Raw genomic sequence first — 15,276 nt, forward strand, 5'->3', positions numbered from 1 at the left:
AACTTTTGTTGTGATTCCTACAAATGATCCCCTAAACTATTAACATTATAAAAATGTTTATTTACTAATCAATATGAAGACAAAAATGAAACTTTTTAAAATGACAATTGCAAAAGTATCCTATTTTTGTCGAGATACTTTAATGATTGTAGATTAATGAAATAGAAGGTAAATCACGGGAAAAAGAACTGCATTATAATGTCACGTGAATCCTCCCCAGCATGTCCTTAAGCAGTCAGTCCGAATTTGTACACGGTTGTATGACGATAGGTCTCCCCAGGACGAAGAACCGTGTTTGGAAAGTTTGGCTGGGTAAAAAAATATAAACATATTTCTGAGAATATTTCAATTCAATCATGTCAAATCCTCGTATTCAATATTTTACCATAAATCTAAATTTCTTAAACAAGATTGCAATAGTTTAAAATCATTTTATTGCTTTCATAAGAAGCAATTAATATTTTTAGCAAGATTATCTTTGTCTTCTAAGAGTGTAAGATAAAGATATACAACTGCTTCAAGCAATTTGAAAACGAATAGCCCAAAACTTTTAAAGGAATATTTATAAGTCACAATGACCTACATTTTGTCTGTAAGGTCACTATGACCTACATTTGGACGGTGCAAAAATTCAATTAGCAGGTATGCGAAAGATCCTTAATAAAGACTTACCTGGTTTACGCTGTTAGCGTAATGTTGGGTCTCTAAACAAACGGAAGCAAACTTCTGGTACTCAACACCACCCTTCCCGATAACCCCTGGTGCCATATTACATCCGGTGTAGCATTGCAGCCCTGGTTCTGTCGTCAGCACATCCATTTTACGGCCCGAGGGTGGATGTTCTAGACTAAAATAAACTATGAAACATCAAATCCTCATGAAAAAGGCTCTATCAACATGTCAACATGTAAAGCTTGTAAAAACAATGCAAAAAGTAAGTCAAAATCAAAATGATTTGCAAAAGAATTTTTACTAAGTGCACTTGTCCCTCTTCATAATCATTGCAATATGTCATGCAAACTAATTCGTAGAAATTTGATTTTCCCCCCCCAAAAAGTTGAAGATAGCAGACAATAATCGATCTATAAGAATCGACAAAAAAATACATATCTGTGAACAAAGAATAAAACATGGAGCCCTGGCAATTCAAGAGGTTTTACCAGGTAACAATCCCCTGTTGACCGGCCACACCCGCGAGACCTTTATTGTGTATTGATGATAGATAATGTTTAGTAGAATATAAAAACAAAGGGCTAATATTTGATATGAAACATGTTTGCCAAAATACGACCCATTGATCGATTTCTTAACAAGGTCATCATAGTTTTCAAAACTGTATGAAATACTCTTTATACCCGATTGGTGTAACCCCTGTAACACCAACTTATCTGTCAGTAGCCTACCTAAGTTTTTAAAATTAATCGTACTCAGAACGTGTGTCGAATAAGTTGGTAGAGATGCCATCTGCAGTGGAAAGGGGTATAATTCTCCAGAAATACATGTAAATAAGAATAGTTGATGGTGGAAGTTGAAAACATTATTTCTTTTATATTAATGCTATTTAATAGTTAATTAACTTCGTAATTTTAAGTTATACAAATGACATTTTATATTCAACTTCTCCTTCATTAACTAGATTTTTTTTATTCCATAATAATCAATGAAACATAAATAAATAACTTTGAGCTATGAAAAAAAACTCTTTTAAAATATAATTAATGAACAATAAAAACATTTAATGCTATTAAAACATGATTGTTACCTAGCAACTCGCGTGAGTTTCCCTATCTGCCCTCCGACACAGAAATTTATGTCATATCCTTTTCCATCGTTTACGTATTTTAGGCGATCGCCTAAACGTGTAGGCGTTCTCAGGTCATAGGCTGTTCCTTCCACAGGTGAAATGACGCCTGGATTGCAATAAAAAATTTCCTCGAACACAAGTACATTGTTGTGTGTTTAAAACGAAGTAAACATAAACAAAACAAAAGACACAAAGGCGAGGGAAAAAGGACTCTGTTAATAATTATATAGATCTACAGTGCTGATACACAAAACAGTACTAATGTTAATTCAACTTTTTTAATAACATTCTAATAAATATGTATTAATAGTGATCTTTGAATAATTAACCCTTTCAATGATTATTTATTAGTATTAGCTTTATAAATCACACCTTTGGCCCTAATAATTGATATTGGTGTCTCGTGCTTCTAAAAGATGTGGTGTAAAAAAAGGTATGTGTTATCATAGATTTAGTTGATTGTTGAAAATATCGCACAGAATAAACTTATGAAGAATTCTTGACATAAACGTATGCTCAGAGTAGAAAAATGTTTATATGAATAAGATCTTAACAGCAATGAATTTCCTCTCTGCGGCGGGCACCTGTCACACGTGGTTTGGGATGATGATCTGCCTATAAATCCCATCTAGTTTATCAAATGATAGATTAAGGACAACTAATGCTTAATAAAATCACGAAAATGATTGATTTAGGATTACCCAGAAAAGCAAATAAAGGCATCTGGAAAACTTATAAATTACTGAAAGAAGCCGGTAGATTTGATAAGTATACTAAGAAGAAGCACGGATAAAATAAATGGATTCCACATTTATTGAACCACCAATGAATAACTCAAAGAAACTGTAAATTGTATTGGATACTGACGTTTTGGGATTAGATAAAGAATAGTAGAAAATAATTAGGTTTAATATGGGGCCATCACCTGTTGGAATGATGTTTTGATCCAAAGGAGTGTAAGTATAGGCATCGATCCAAAGCACGTGGTCATCAATGTTTGGATAACCCTTCAATAAAAAACAGACACATCAGCTCACCTGGTTTAGATTATTTAACGTATTTGTTGTATAAATAGTTTTGCATGTCACTTTTTATAGATTTATTCAGTTTATTTTTACACGCACCTGCCCAGCTAGATTAAGATAGGCGTGGTTTGTAAGGTTGATGGGCGTGGCTTTTGTTGTGGTTGCCGTGTAGTCAATGACAAGCTCGTTCTCATTGGTCAGACGGTATCTAACCTCGACGGTTAGCTCCCCTGGATAGCGTTCCTCGCCATCAGGACTGATATACGTCAAAACAAGGGTGTCATCTTCCACTCTTGCTTTCCATACCACCTTGTTAAAAAAACAATAGTCTCTAGATTACACATTTTATACGCTTAAGAATATAAATTCTAGATATATATTTTTAAAAAGAGAGCATGTATTATATGACTGGAGAAATATACAAGATGCCAGTGTATGTTTAAATTCCGTCCATCATTTTGTGTATATCTTTAAAACACGTTCGTTTATGAATGATACCACTTAGAGTACTCATATTTTTACAATGAACTTAAATATTTTTCCTATATATGAATTCTAGAATTGACCCAAATCATTTTTGCCCAAAGTTTGTGAAAATACTCTAGGTTTTCCAGTGAAATTTCATATGAAAACATCCTATCATTTAGAGAAAATCCCTACATAATTTGATGTCAAAGTCACAATATCATATATACAACAGTTGATGCCTCATTTCAACTATGAAAGACCTTGATAATTTTTAGGATAAAAGGTATGAAGCCGTACAATATTTTAGTTTAGCGAGAAACATAATTTTTTTTAATTACATTGCACATACAACGTGCACTTATTAATTTTTATAGAGAATCTGAACATTCGGATCCTCAACGGGCCTGCTCCAATCAATGGCGGTCAATGCTTGTCATAGAAAAATCAAAATAAAATGTCCCCTCAGAGTTACCTTATCGAATCCCTTCACGCCCCCGTGTAGGTGGTTAGGACCGTTGTTCACTGCCAGCTGGTACTCTTTCCCATCAAGGGTAAACTTTCCTCCAGCGATTCTGTTTGCCACTCTTCCACATATAGCCCCAAAATAAGGGTGACGTGCCTCGTACCCTTGGTCACAATAATTTATTAAAGCATGAAACATATAGAGATAACGCACAGTATTCAAGATCAAAAATCCATGAAACAATACAAATCAGGAGCCGAGCAAACACGGACTTCAAAAACATCAGAGGTGGGGTATCAAAACCTTTGATTGTAATTTTCTTTAAATATCTCATTTTATTATCATAAATATTAAGTTTTACCTTTAATGTCATCAAATCCTAAGTTTATATCCACCACTTTTCCGTTTTTGTCGGGAACTAAGATATCCGTTATAATGCCACCATAATTTATTATCCGGACGGTTATGTTATTTTTGTTTTTAAATGTAAATCTAAAAGAAATATATAAAAAAAAATGTGTTATGAAGGCATTTCATGTAAGTTTCTTTTTGATTCAATGATATTGTGTTACAAGTATATACTGTATTTTCTGATTGCTATCTTCAAATCGAAACTAGATTTGTTTCAGATTTAAACGGACCACCGTAGCATATGACCCAGTTCCCTCTGTCTTCATGCAGTTCTGTCCACTATATTTTTCTCGTCTGTACTCAATGCACAAAGTGGCATTAGTTTTCCCGCCACCATTAACCTACCTGCTGACTTCTGTGCCGTCTTGCAGACGACCAAAACTGTCCCGAGTTGGAATAACTTTGCCTTCCGCCATTTCAACGCCTGAATTTATCACAATCTGGGACGTCTCTATCTGCAATGTGATAAAGGCCACGTACACAGACGAGTGGACATTTGGAGATGAATTTAAAAATTCCACTCAAGCAAACAAATCATAATCGTGTCTGGATGGGTGTCAACCGGGACAGGTAAAATAACACGATAAAACGAACGGACACCAAACGGACAATGCATGGTAAAAGATATAGCCATATTTCAAATTCAAATAGAAAATACATACATTGTACATAGTTCTTCGACTTCTATTCTTTTCAAAATGCAAACAAACAAACAAATTATACATGGACGAAATGAATTTTGGGGTAAGCGGAATTTGTCATACTTTTACATAAAATCATGGATTCAATTATGATACTCTGCAAGATAACATAACTTACCTTTTTGAAATACTCCCTATAAAATATCGGAAGAGAACTAAGTATTTATCATCACTTAAAAATTACTACATATTAACTTCTTTCTTAAGTCAGTTATAAATTACTTCTATTATAAGTAAATTACAATTATTTAAAAATTTGAAATGCATAAATTATTTGGGCATGTAGCTTTTCTATAAGGTTCTGTAACTTCCATTTATCAATATGATATTTACTTCTTTGTTATCTCGCTTCATATTTTCAGTGAAGGAAGCGATGTTCATATTTTGATTCTTTTGTATACCGGTATATCCGAGGAAGCGATATTCATATTTTGATTCTTTTATATACATCCCATTTAATATTTTTCCCGATGATGATGTTCCATGCCCGAAAACAATCTAAAAGATACAATTGAGTGATTAGATTAATTAAAAACTATTTTCTTCAAATTATAAGCACTGGAATTATGTTTCTTTTATGTAACAAAATATTAAATTTTGATATCTCCAGAAAACTTCATGATAAAAGTAACGTTGAAACTGTTAGTTGTCATGTATTAATTTAATTCATAATTTTTAATTGCAATTAATAGCTTTTTTTCTAATACTTACACATACATTGCAGACATTTGATAAGTACATGTTTGTATTTCATATGTGACACCTGAAATTGAACTCAAATGATTTTTTAAAGATTCCTCGTTCTTCAATTCATCTATATATAGTGTGTGAAAGTTCATTCATTCTCCTTCCTTTCCCGCAGGAACATTCTCGTCTGCCTCCAGAATCAACGATCGAGTGTTAAATATGGATTGCACTATGTGTCTATTGTTATATATATATATAAAGAGAGATAAAAGTGAAGACGAATGACTGAGCAGACATTATTAGTATATTCCAAAAATTTTATATATAAATCCTTTCAAAAAAAACAACCCTTTATTTGCGTATAAAAGTCAATTCTCTGCATGATTTGCAATGGGATGTTTTTGCTTAATTAGTGATAATTTCTCTCACGTAAAAAAATCTTATATTTATACAGAATAAAATATATAAAAACAATAACAATTGTAATTCATAGACATATAATCTTAGAATATGTGTACAATGCAACAGTTTGTAGGAAACATGAATGTTAAAAAAACACCTCTTGATAGATGTCTCATTCTAGAGTTAGATTCTTCACATTCTATACAAAGGGATCGATCCATACATCAAATGAAATAGAGGAAAATTAATTCTTTCAAGATATAAAAATATACGATTCATTAATGTTTTTGTTGGCATTGTTTGGAAGCTATGTTGTTGCACACATTAACGTAATACGACGAACAATAATAATCGACACAAAATATTTCCCCTGAGAGAAAACTTTACACTGTTTTCATTTGCCTTGAATATAAAGTACCTAAATCAACCCTTTCATGGACTTTTTATGAATCATTTCTATTTACAAGACAATTAATATAACCACTGATGAGAGTCAAAAGTCGTGAAGAGTACTAGCACATGACGTTTTGTCGATTTGATTTTGTGCATTGCTTTATGCACCACATACGATAAATATGATGAGCTGTCTTGGAGATTTTTAAATCACGTTTAGATACATAATCGCCTACATGGCTCCACACAATATTCAATCACTGTTGCCATAGAGACATTCATTTTTAACACTATTCAAAATTTAAGTTCGTAAAAGTCCAATATATACTACATGAATAAGTTCTCATTTTGTATCTATTTATTTTGTTTAAAAAACATTGTGATTGTACACATAAGTACTCTGAAGTCGACATAAAAAACATGCTTGAATTTATGATTGACAATATCTATGTTTTTGGAGGCCAGTTCTTCTAAAAATCTATTGGAATTCCCAGGGTAATCTAACAACCAAGCTCTCTTATAAACGTGATGACTTTAACTTTTCTATTGTCAACTTCCTTTACCAATGCAGCAATATACCTTCATCATCTCATTCTGAATACGGAGTATATATATCTCAGTCAATTCGATACACAAGAGCATGCTCAACCTATGAACAATTTCTAAAACGATATAATTATTGACAAACAATTTGATGAAACAAGAATATCAGCAGTCTCGTTTCAAGTCATCAATTCGTATGTTCTATATGGTCGATACAATGACTTTATCAGCAAATACAATTTATCATTGGGTCAAATGCTGACTGACGTGTTACATACTAATTCTTAGACCATTATTTATACAGTGCATTGACTGGGGATATTTCCGTTATTTCCCGATCATGACAAGGAGCGCACGGAGGATGTCGGAGGAGGAGCGCACTGGTCAGCATGGAATGTTCAATTCTCCATGGCACTTGATTCCACTTTTCATGTTTTTGGAGGTCCTGTTTTGTATTGTTTTATGGACTTCTGATCTTGAATAGTGTTTGTTATCTCCATTTATTTCATTTCAAAGGAAGAATACATTGGTTGTAGTGCATTTTGTACCCAAAACTACTCTGAAATTTATATCCCATTTATACCCCATTATAAGCATTCTTATTGTTGTTCAAAATCTGATACGAGAAAAAAAACACTTTCTGTGGCATGCATCTCAACTTTCAGATATATCGACGACGTATTGTCAATTAACAATGGAAAAGATATATCCCATAGAGCTGGAAATAAAAGATACCACAGAGTCTGACACATCCTTTTCATATTTAATTAAATTTTTGAACTGTAATCTGAAAACCAAGCTTAGTGATAAACTTGATGGCTTTAACTTTTCCATCGTCAAATTCTCTTAATTATGCAGTGATATACCTTCATCACCTGCAAACGATGTATATATCTCTCTGTTGATTCGATACGCAAAAGCATGCTGTACACATGAACAATTTCTTAAACTATGTACGTGTAAATTATTATAACAAACAAGATGATGAAACAAAAATATCAAAATTTCGTTTAAAGATTTATGTCGTACGTTCATAGGTCGATACAAAGATCAATCTATCATTAAGTCAAATGGTGACTGACATTTTTCATATAAATTGTTAGGCCATTATTTACACACTGAATTGTCGACGGATTCCCATAATTTCCCGATCATGTCTAGGAGCACACTGCGGGTCTGCCCAGTCAGCAGGGGATGCTCACTTCTCCATGGCACATGATCCCAACTCTGGTGTTATTGAGGTCCGAGTTTGCTCTGATCAAAATATGTATTGTTTATAGAACTTCTGAGCTTTAACACTGTTATCTCTATATATTTCATATCAAGCTATTTTCTCAATCGAAAAATGAACATCAAGGTTCAGGCAATTTCTACATTGATGTCACAGGGGCCTTTAACATACTGTATTTGATTTTACGTAATCACTATATGTATACAAAAAATCCTTTTTTTGTATGTATATATATATATAATGATTACGTAAAATCAAAAACAGTATGTTACCGGCCCCTGTGATTGATGTATATAACAGTAAGGATGATATATATTGTTTGCACCATACAGTTGAATTATGAAACAAGAAGACAACTAGAGATGTACAAGATTTTTAGCATGGTCAAAAACTCAATTTTACGGTGCAAACTAATAGCACAACAAAAATTAACCCCTGAAACACCAGAAGTGTGGTCAAATGCTGTAAGGATTTTGCATCTTCTATCAACTAGTCACACCCCCTGTGGACCTTCGATCTTGATCCTTGCAACATCAATTATAAACGTGTGAAATCAGAAGTCTACATCGGTTTATATAAAATATGTAATTAAATTATATGCATTACATACATTTATTTAACTATCTTTCTCTGTACCTGTGTGTAGAAGCACCATCATATGATTTTAGCGTTTTATGCAGTCATCAGATGCTTCACTGTTTAAAAGCACTATTGGCGTATGAAATGTTAATGCATTTCCATGTACAACCTGAACATTGTGTTATTTGTTGTGTTTGGTTTTATATGTTTTATCGCAGATTATTTCAAAAGGAAATACAATAAGTCCCTAGAGGCAAAAGCGATAAAATAATGCAGGATTATTCTAATCCGAGAAATAACGAGAAACAGAAAAACTTCAGTGACAAAACCAACTAAAGCTTAAGTTCCCATAAAGCGTCTCGATCAGACAACTACGCACATAATCTGAAGGGAGTTAATGGACTAGAAGACGAAAAACATAAAAATGGCCAATTACAACATAACACGGCCATCAACTGAAAAGTCAATGGCTTCTAAATTTGAGGGTCGCCCATATATGATTTGGATGTTAACTTTTATTTCAAATATTCTCTCTCTCTCTCTCTCTCTCTCTCTCTCTCTCTCTCTCTCTGATATGCCATTCGTGTCTGAATACAGAGAAAAGAAATCAAAATTAATACAGCACAGACGTGGATCTCATGGTTTCTCCATATGCATGCTGACACTCAGTAAATTTAACTGCATCCGGGGATTTTAAATAAGTCAATAACGGTTGCCCCCACTATGAACTTACCAGCTGGATTTCTTTTTCCTTTCAATTTCTTACATTATTCAATGTTTCTCCAGATTTATTTGGACAGTTGTTCTCTCGTTTTTTGTCAATTCGTCACCATAATTTGTTTAGTGTAATGACATGATGTTTGTCATATTAAGTCGAGACAGTCGCTCTACGGTAAAACCTTTCGAATGTTTCCCAATTGACCAATTTACTCAAGAACCAATGAACACTGTCTTCTACAATGAGTTTGTAACATGTATGCTGACGATGGACAGGACTTGTCTGCTCTTTATATGATTATTGTTCCCATCATAAATGATAGGACAATATTCATCACAAATGATAATTTGCTTGTAGGGCCCAAACAAAATTGCTCCAGGAATATATACGGCGATCTTTGTCAAGGTCTTCTCGACAGAAGCTAAAATTTACGAGTATCAAAAGCATAGGTTTCTACGTTATCAGAAAAAAGGTCCAATCATATCTTCGGATTATTCATTTTGAAGAAATTGGATAAATGGTGTCTGAATGCTATGAATACCTTACTGATAATCTGTTGCTCTTCGGCACCTGCTGTAATTGCCAGGTAATGTTTACACAATGTACATGATGAAGGAATTGCACCTTGGTGAAAGAAAATATGGATCGTATTTTTAGTTTCTTTTTACGTCTCAATGTACGTCTTTCAGGAAGCTTGTCAAACTTTCAATGATACCAAAAATGTTAGTGTTCTTACTGAAAGATTTTCTTGCAGAAACGATTTTCCTTTTTAATTGAAAACATATATTTTATTATTTTTTGACCTCAACCATATGTAAACTTATATTTGTATCTTCGTCAAAGAACATCTCCTCGGGGGAAAATCCCGTTCACTTTTGATGTATGTAGCTGTCAATCAAAATGAAGCCCCGCGTGCGTTATGTAAGGTGATACATGATCGATCGATGATCCCCGTCCAAAGGCCCTGCAGTGACCACGTGATGAACCCGCCCTGACCAAAAAAATCATCGATACTTATCCCACACTTACTAACTAATGCCTGTTTGTCCTTATAATTAAAGAGTCTGTGGATTTATTGTGCCCTGTGTCTTATCATTGTATGAATATAATTTTTTCTGGCTAATAAAATGTTATGGCTTTTCAGATAAAGATGAAAAATATATTAAAGTTCAATGTCCCTCTAGAAAGAAAGACTACTCTTACTGAGACAATTGAATAGTATTGAAATGTTATGGTAACAAACAGTATGCAAATAGGAGAAAACACAGACCACTAAAACATCAGAGGTGAGATCAGTTGCCACGGAGGAGTGAATTTCCCGTGCAGATTGGTCACATTCGACATGTGCTTCTTGACATCATCGAGAAAAAAAAAACAAGAAAAGACTGTAGAATTTTAGTGTGTAAATAATGGCCGACAATTAGCATGAAACACGTCTGTCATCTTTTGACATAATGATAAATTGTATTCATATGCTTACAGGTTATTGTATCAATCACAGAATTTGCAAAATAATGACTTTAAAGGATACTTCTTATGTTCTTCTTGTGTATCCAATCAATCTGATTCAAATCAGATCCTTTGATCCGCTCACATAAAGATTGCTACAGAAGTATCTGAAGAAACCCCATTCAGGGTCATCTCCTTGTGACCTCTCAATTATCCAATCAAACGTTCACTTCCAAGAATTTAAAAGTATCTGGGAATTCAGTTACAGAAGTAAAAGCCCCGATGACACACGGACGGAAAACCGTGACCTTGTTTCCGTAGCCTATCAAAAGAACGATTGCGGTCTTTTCTGTACAGAAATATAATTCATATTTGCTTTTGTATTGGTTTTAGCTCTTTGTTTGGTACGAAATGATAATATCTTCTCTACAGCTACTTTCACTTCTACATTCATTTTTCCTAACGTCATTTAAATACGATATTTCTGACTTGTCAAAATGTTAATGAATATTTTTCTGAGAAAGATCACCAGGAGACGACCCTGAATGGGGATTCTTTGATGCTTATGTAGCGATCTTTATGTGAGCGGATCAAAGGATTTCATTTTAATCAGATTGCAGCTGAAATGGGTATATTGCTACAAAAGTTGAAATACAAAAGTACATGAAGTTGACGATTGAAAAGTTGAATCATAACGTTTATACTATTTTAATTTTAAGTTAACTGGGATGTATTTAGCCGCCAAATGAAAGAAAATGTTATATTTATTGAATGTATATAGGTAAGCCGCTGATATATATATCTAAATGTCGGTTGAAAGCAAATTTTTTCTTCACAAGTAAAAGATTTTGAATAAACTCTAATTCATATTTATGCAATAATGTGACTTCTTAAAAGGAGTACAATTGTTACCCATGTCACTGTGAAATTCCGACAGATTATATAAAGACATGGTCTCCGAAATCATCTTCTTATTTAAGTTGTACAATTAATACTTATTTATCACGTTGCTATTTATAAGGCCAGTAGTATTCTCTAAAGGAAGGATATGCAGATAACGAACAAAATTCAATATAAAAATCCATAAAACAAAATAGGAGCAGAGCAAACACTGACCTCCGAAACATCAGAGGTGGGATCAGGTGCCGTGGAGGAGTGAACATCCCCTGCCGACCAGTCACACCCGCCATATGCTCCTTGTCATGATCGGGAAATAGCGGTAGAATCCGTCGTCAAATCAGTGTATAAATAATGGACTAACAATTAGTATGAAAACCGTCAGTCAGCATTTGTCTCAATGATAAATTGTATTTGTTCATACGTAGAGCATGCTCTTGCGTATCGAATCAACTAGCTGAGATATATACACTCCGTATGTAGGTAATGAAGGAATATGTTACAGTTATTGAACAATTATTTTGGGTATCACTAGATATTCTGATGGGCGGTGACGAGTTCGCGCTAGCGAACGAGATCACGCCCATCGGAATATCTAGTGATACCCAAAATAATTGTTCAATAAGGAACTTGTATCATGTCAATCATCGGTCACATGACATTTAGTTTTAATTCCACCCAAATTGAAAAATATTTTTATTCATTTCACTTGCACAATGCTAAGAGACAAGATGGATATTAATTTTGTAAGAGCCCCTACACTGCCTGACCCATTCGAATTTTTTCAGTGGCTGTGAACGAAGTCGAGAATGGAGATGGCTTTTTGTGTGTTTGTATGTGCTTGATGTGCTTTTTGAATTCTAAAAAAAACTTTCAGTGTACCGTGTACAGGACTTTGTGTTTATACGGATTTACTGCCCCAAAACCCATGGATTCCAATTTATAGGAACACGTAGATACGGGTACAAGTAATTTTGACTTGGATTTTCTGGATTAGAAATCGTCATTCAACGAATCTCTCACGGCAAGTACCCGTTTTGAGCATAGGCATCGGAACCGGGGGGGAGGGGGGGTCAAGAGAGGGGCTTAGCCCCCCTTACTATTTTGCATAGATAAACATAATATAGGCATTAGAATTTGGGGGTTACCTTTTTTGTTGGTTTAGCCCCCCTTTCAATTTGCTATCTAAAGCTTAAATAAGAGAACGTTAAGCAGATATTAAATACTGTTTTAATTTCAACGAAGGAATTTTGATCCATTATACTAGGCCCGTAATTTTACGAAGAAGGGGGGGGGGCTCCCTCCACTTCTTTCGAATTTTAAATTTTAACTGCATGTTTATTATAATTGAGTACAAGTAACTGATAACAAGCTAAGGAGATACAATTTAACCACCCCCCCCCCTCCCGAGATTTTTGCTGCACCCGTCCAAGTATTTTTTCTTTGAAATATATTTAAAATCGATTTATGTCTAAGTAACTGCAGCGTTTCATTTAATTCAAAGTAATCTACTGTAGCTATTGGATTTAATTTTTGATTTGATGCAATCTGGTGTAAAAACTGTTAGTTATTACTTTTTTCTGTCTGATCACGATTAATTTACTATATTAAAAAAACAGATTGAATTTTAGAGTCAAAACAGTGTTTAATACATTTTTTTACTATGATGTTCATGCTAGCTTACATATCATGCGCGGTATCATGTATATTTCGGAAGTTATTGTACATGCAATAACTTCCGAAATATCCATGATACCGCATGCCCTTAGCCCCGCCTCTTCAACGGTATCAACACTTAATGCACAGCGATCTTCAAAGGAAAAACACCGCAACCATGATGCAATGCTGCATAATTAAGGGAAGTTGACGATAAAAAAAGTTAAAGTCATCACGTTTATCATATAGCCTGGTTGTTAGATTACCATTAACGTCTTTTTCAAGAAAAATATCCAAGTATGAAACAGATGTGTCAGACTCTGAGGTATCTTTTATCTCAAGCTCACTAGGATATATCGTATCGACGTAGGAATGGAAATGACCATTGGTAATTGACAATACGTCGTCGATATATATAAATGTCGAGTGGAAAAGTCGTACCTTATTGAGGAAAGGTGAAGATAACGACCTGTAAAACTACAAAAATTACAATTCCCTGAACAGCCCATAAACACAGAGCCATGGAAATTATAGTGGTAGAACTAGGTGGCTGGAAAGAACAAAAACTTGTATTCCTTTGGCTAATATTTTTATTCATAATTTTTGAAAAGATGACTACTTAAGTTTATTTTTAAATCTGTTTAAAGTGGTCAAGAATATTATAAACAGACTATGGAATTCAGAGGATTCATGAAATTAAACAGGAAGTAACAAATTATTTTGCTTCAATACTTTTTCACATTTTTTTTATTCATGAAAACACAGCGCTGAAAGAAGACAGATTAAAAAAAGGGAGATAAAGACTTTCTAACTTTATGAAAGACGAACTTCTGTTTCCGATATTTCAAAGAAGTTATGTATATGTTGAAACGAACAGTCAATTAAGCGGCCAATAAAAGAGCATAAATATTTATCGGATTTGCTTTTAGTGCAATTTCCGCATGTTATTCGGTAGCTATAATGAAAAAAAAAGCCGGTCGGTAAAAATTAGGTCTACACAGAGCTAGTACACACAAACAAAATGAAAAATACATTACATCACGAGTGCAAAGTAGCAAATTAAAAGAAAAAGTAAAAAAAAACACACACACACACACAGTATATATACACTTTTTTAAGAGCCAGTCCTCTTGTTCAGTTCATATATATGCCACTATTTCTAATTTGGTTGCAAAATTAAGATACAAGATTTTGAATTCAAATTGATAAATATTCTTAATATTTTTTTTCGATGAGCTCAGTTCTTTAATTAAGAAGGCAATTTAATCAATAGCCTTTCAATATTTTACCTCACTCAATGTTCTTCAGTCCTTCGAGGATCTATAATTTATAAACATATTATTCGTCTTCTAATCCTACAAGATATGCTCTGCCATTTCACTTAAAAAGTTAGAACCGTTAATTGAATACTTAAGCATTTACATGTAGCAGTTAAGCCTTACAATGCTTCATCATTAGCGGGAAGGCTCGTTTCGTCTACACAAGTATAGAAGGATAAGGAGTCAATAAGGCTGTATACTGGTAACCGGGCCATAATAAGAAAAGATAGACAAGACTAACAAATAATAAATTTAGACCTAGTAGAGCGTAATAACTTAAAAATATATTTAAGAATATATAGAATCTGACAATTACGAACATTTGAAAACAAGTAATAACATATACAGTACTCTTTAAAGGCCATTAAAAAAAAAAAAGAGTTATCTCCACATACTTCACTGAAATTGACCCAATCATCCTTTCCTTAAGTTTTCCTCAAAGAAAACCAAATTTGGTAAGATTTTCATATTGGTGTTATGGAAAAGGCGAAGAAAAAAAAAGATCGATCTAACGAAGAATCTACAAACAA

At 33.6% G+C, this 15,276-nt stretch overlaps 1 protein-coding gene across 1 annotated transcript; it reads right to left on the reverse strand.

Moving 5' to 3' along the window:
• Positions 1–44: 44 nt before the first annotated feature.
• On the reverse strand, positions 45–4,703 carry LOC134273136 (galactose mutarotase-like). Its single transcript, XM_062755316.1, has 8 exons — positions 4,517–4,703; positions 4,122–4,252; positions 3,770–3,924; positions 2,929–3,138; positions 2,730–2,811; positions 1,763–1,910; positions 673–847; positions 45–308 (listed from the first exon to the last, which is right to left on the reverse strand). Exons 1-8 carry the CDS (start codon positions 4,585–4,587, stop codon positions 228–230), a joined length of 1,053 nt encoding a protein of 350 aa, XP_062611300.1. The 5' UTR covers positions 4,588–4,703; the 3' UTR covers positions 45–227.
• Between the last annotated feature and the right edge of the window lie 10,573 nt (positions 4,704–15,276).

This window comes from Saccostrea cucullata, unplaced genomic scaffold (genome assembly GCF_032062105.1).
Source record: "Saccostrea cucullata isolate Sc308-1 unplaced genomic scaffold, CSIRO_AGI_Scuc_v1 ctg668, whole genome shotgun sequence".
Lineage (NCBI taxonomy): Eukaryota > Metazoa > Mollusca > Bivalvia > Ostreida > Ostreidae > Saccostrea > Saccostrea cuccullata.

Coding starts and splice junctions, on each gene's coding strand:
- LOC134273136 (XM_062755316.1), bottom strand. CDS start 4,587: ATGGCGGAAGGCAAAGTTATTCCAACTCGGGACAGTTTTGGTCGTCTG. Junction 3,925..4,121: donor AGGATTTGATGACATTAAAG/GTAAAACTTAAT, acceptor ATTGTGACCAAG/GGTACGAGGCACGTCACCCT. Junction 3,139..3,769: donor GCGTGAAGGGATTCGATAAG/GTAACTCTGAGG, acceptor TTTTTTAACAAG/GTGGTATGGAAAGCAAGAGT.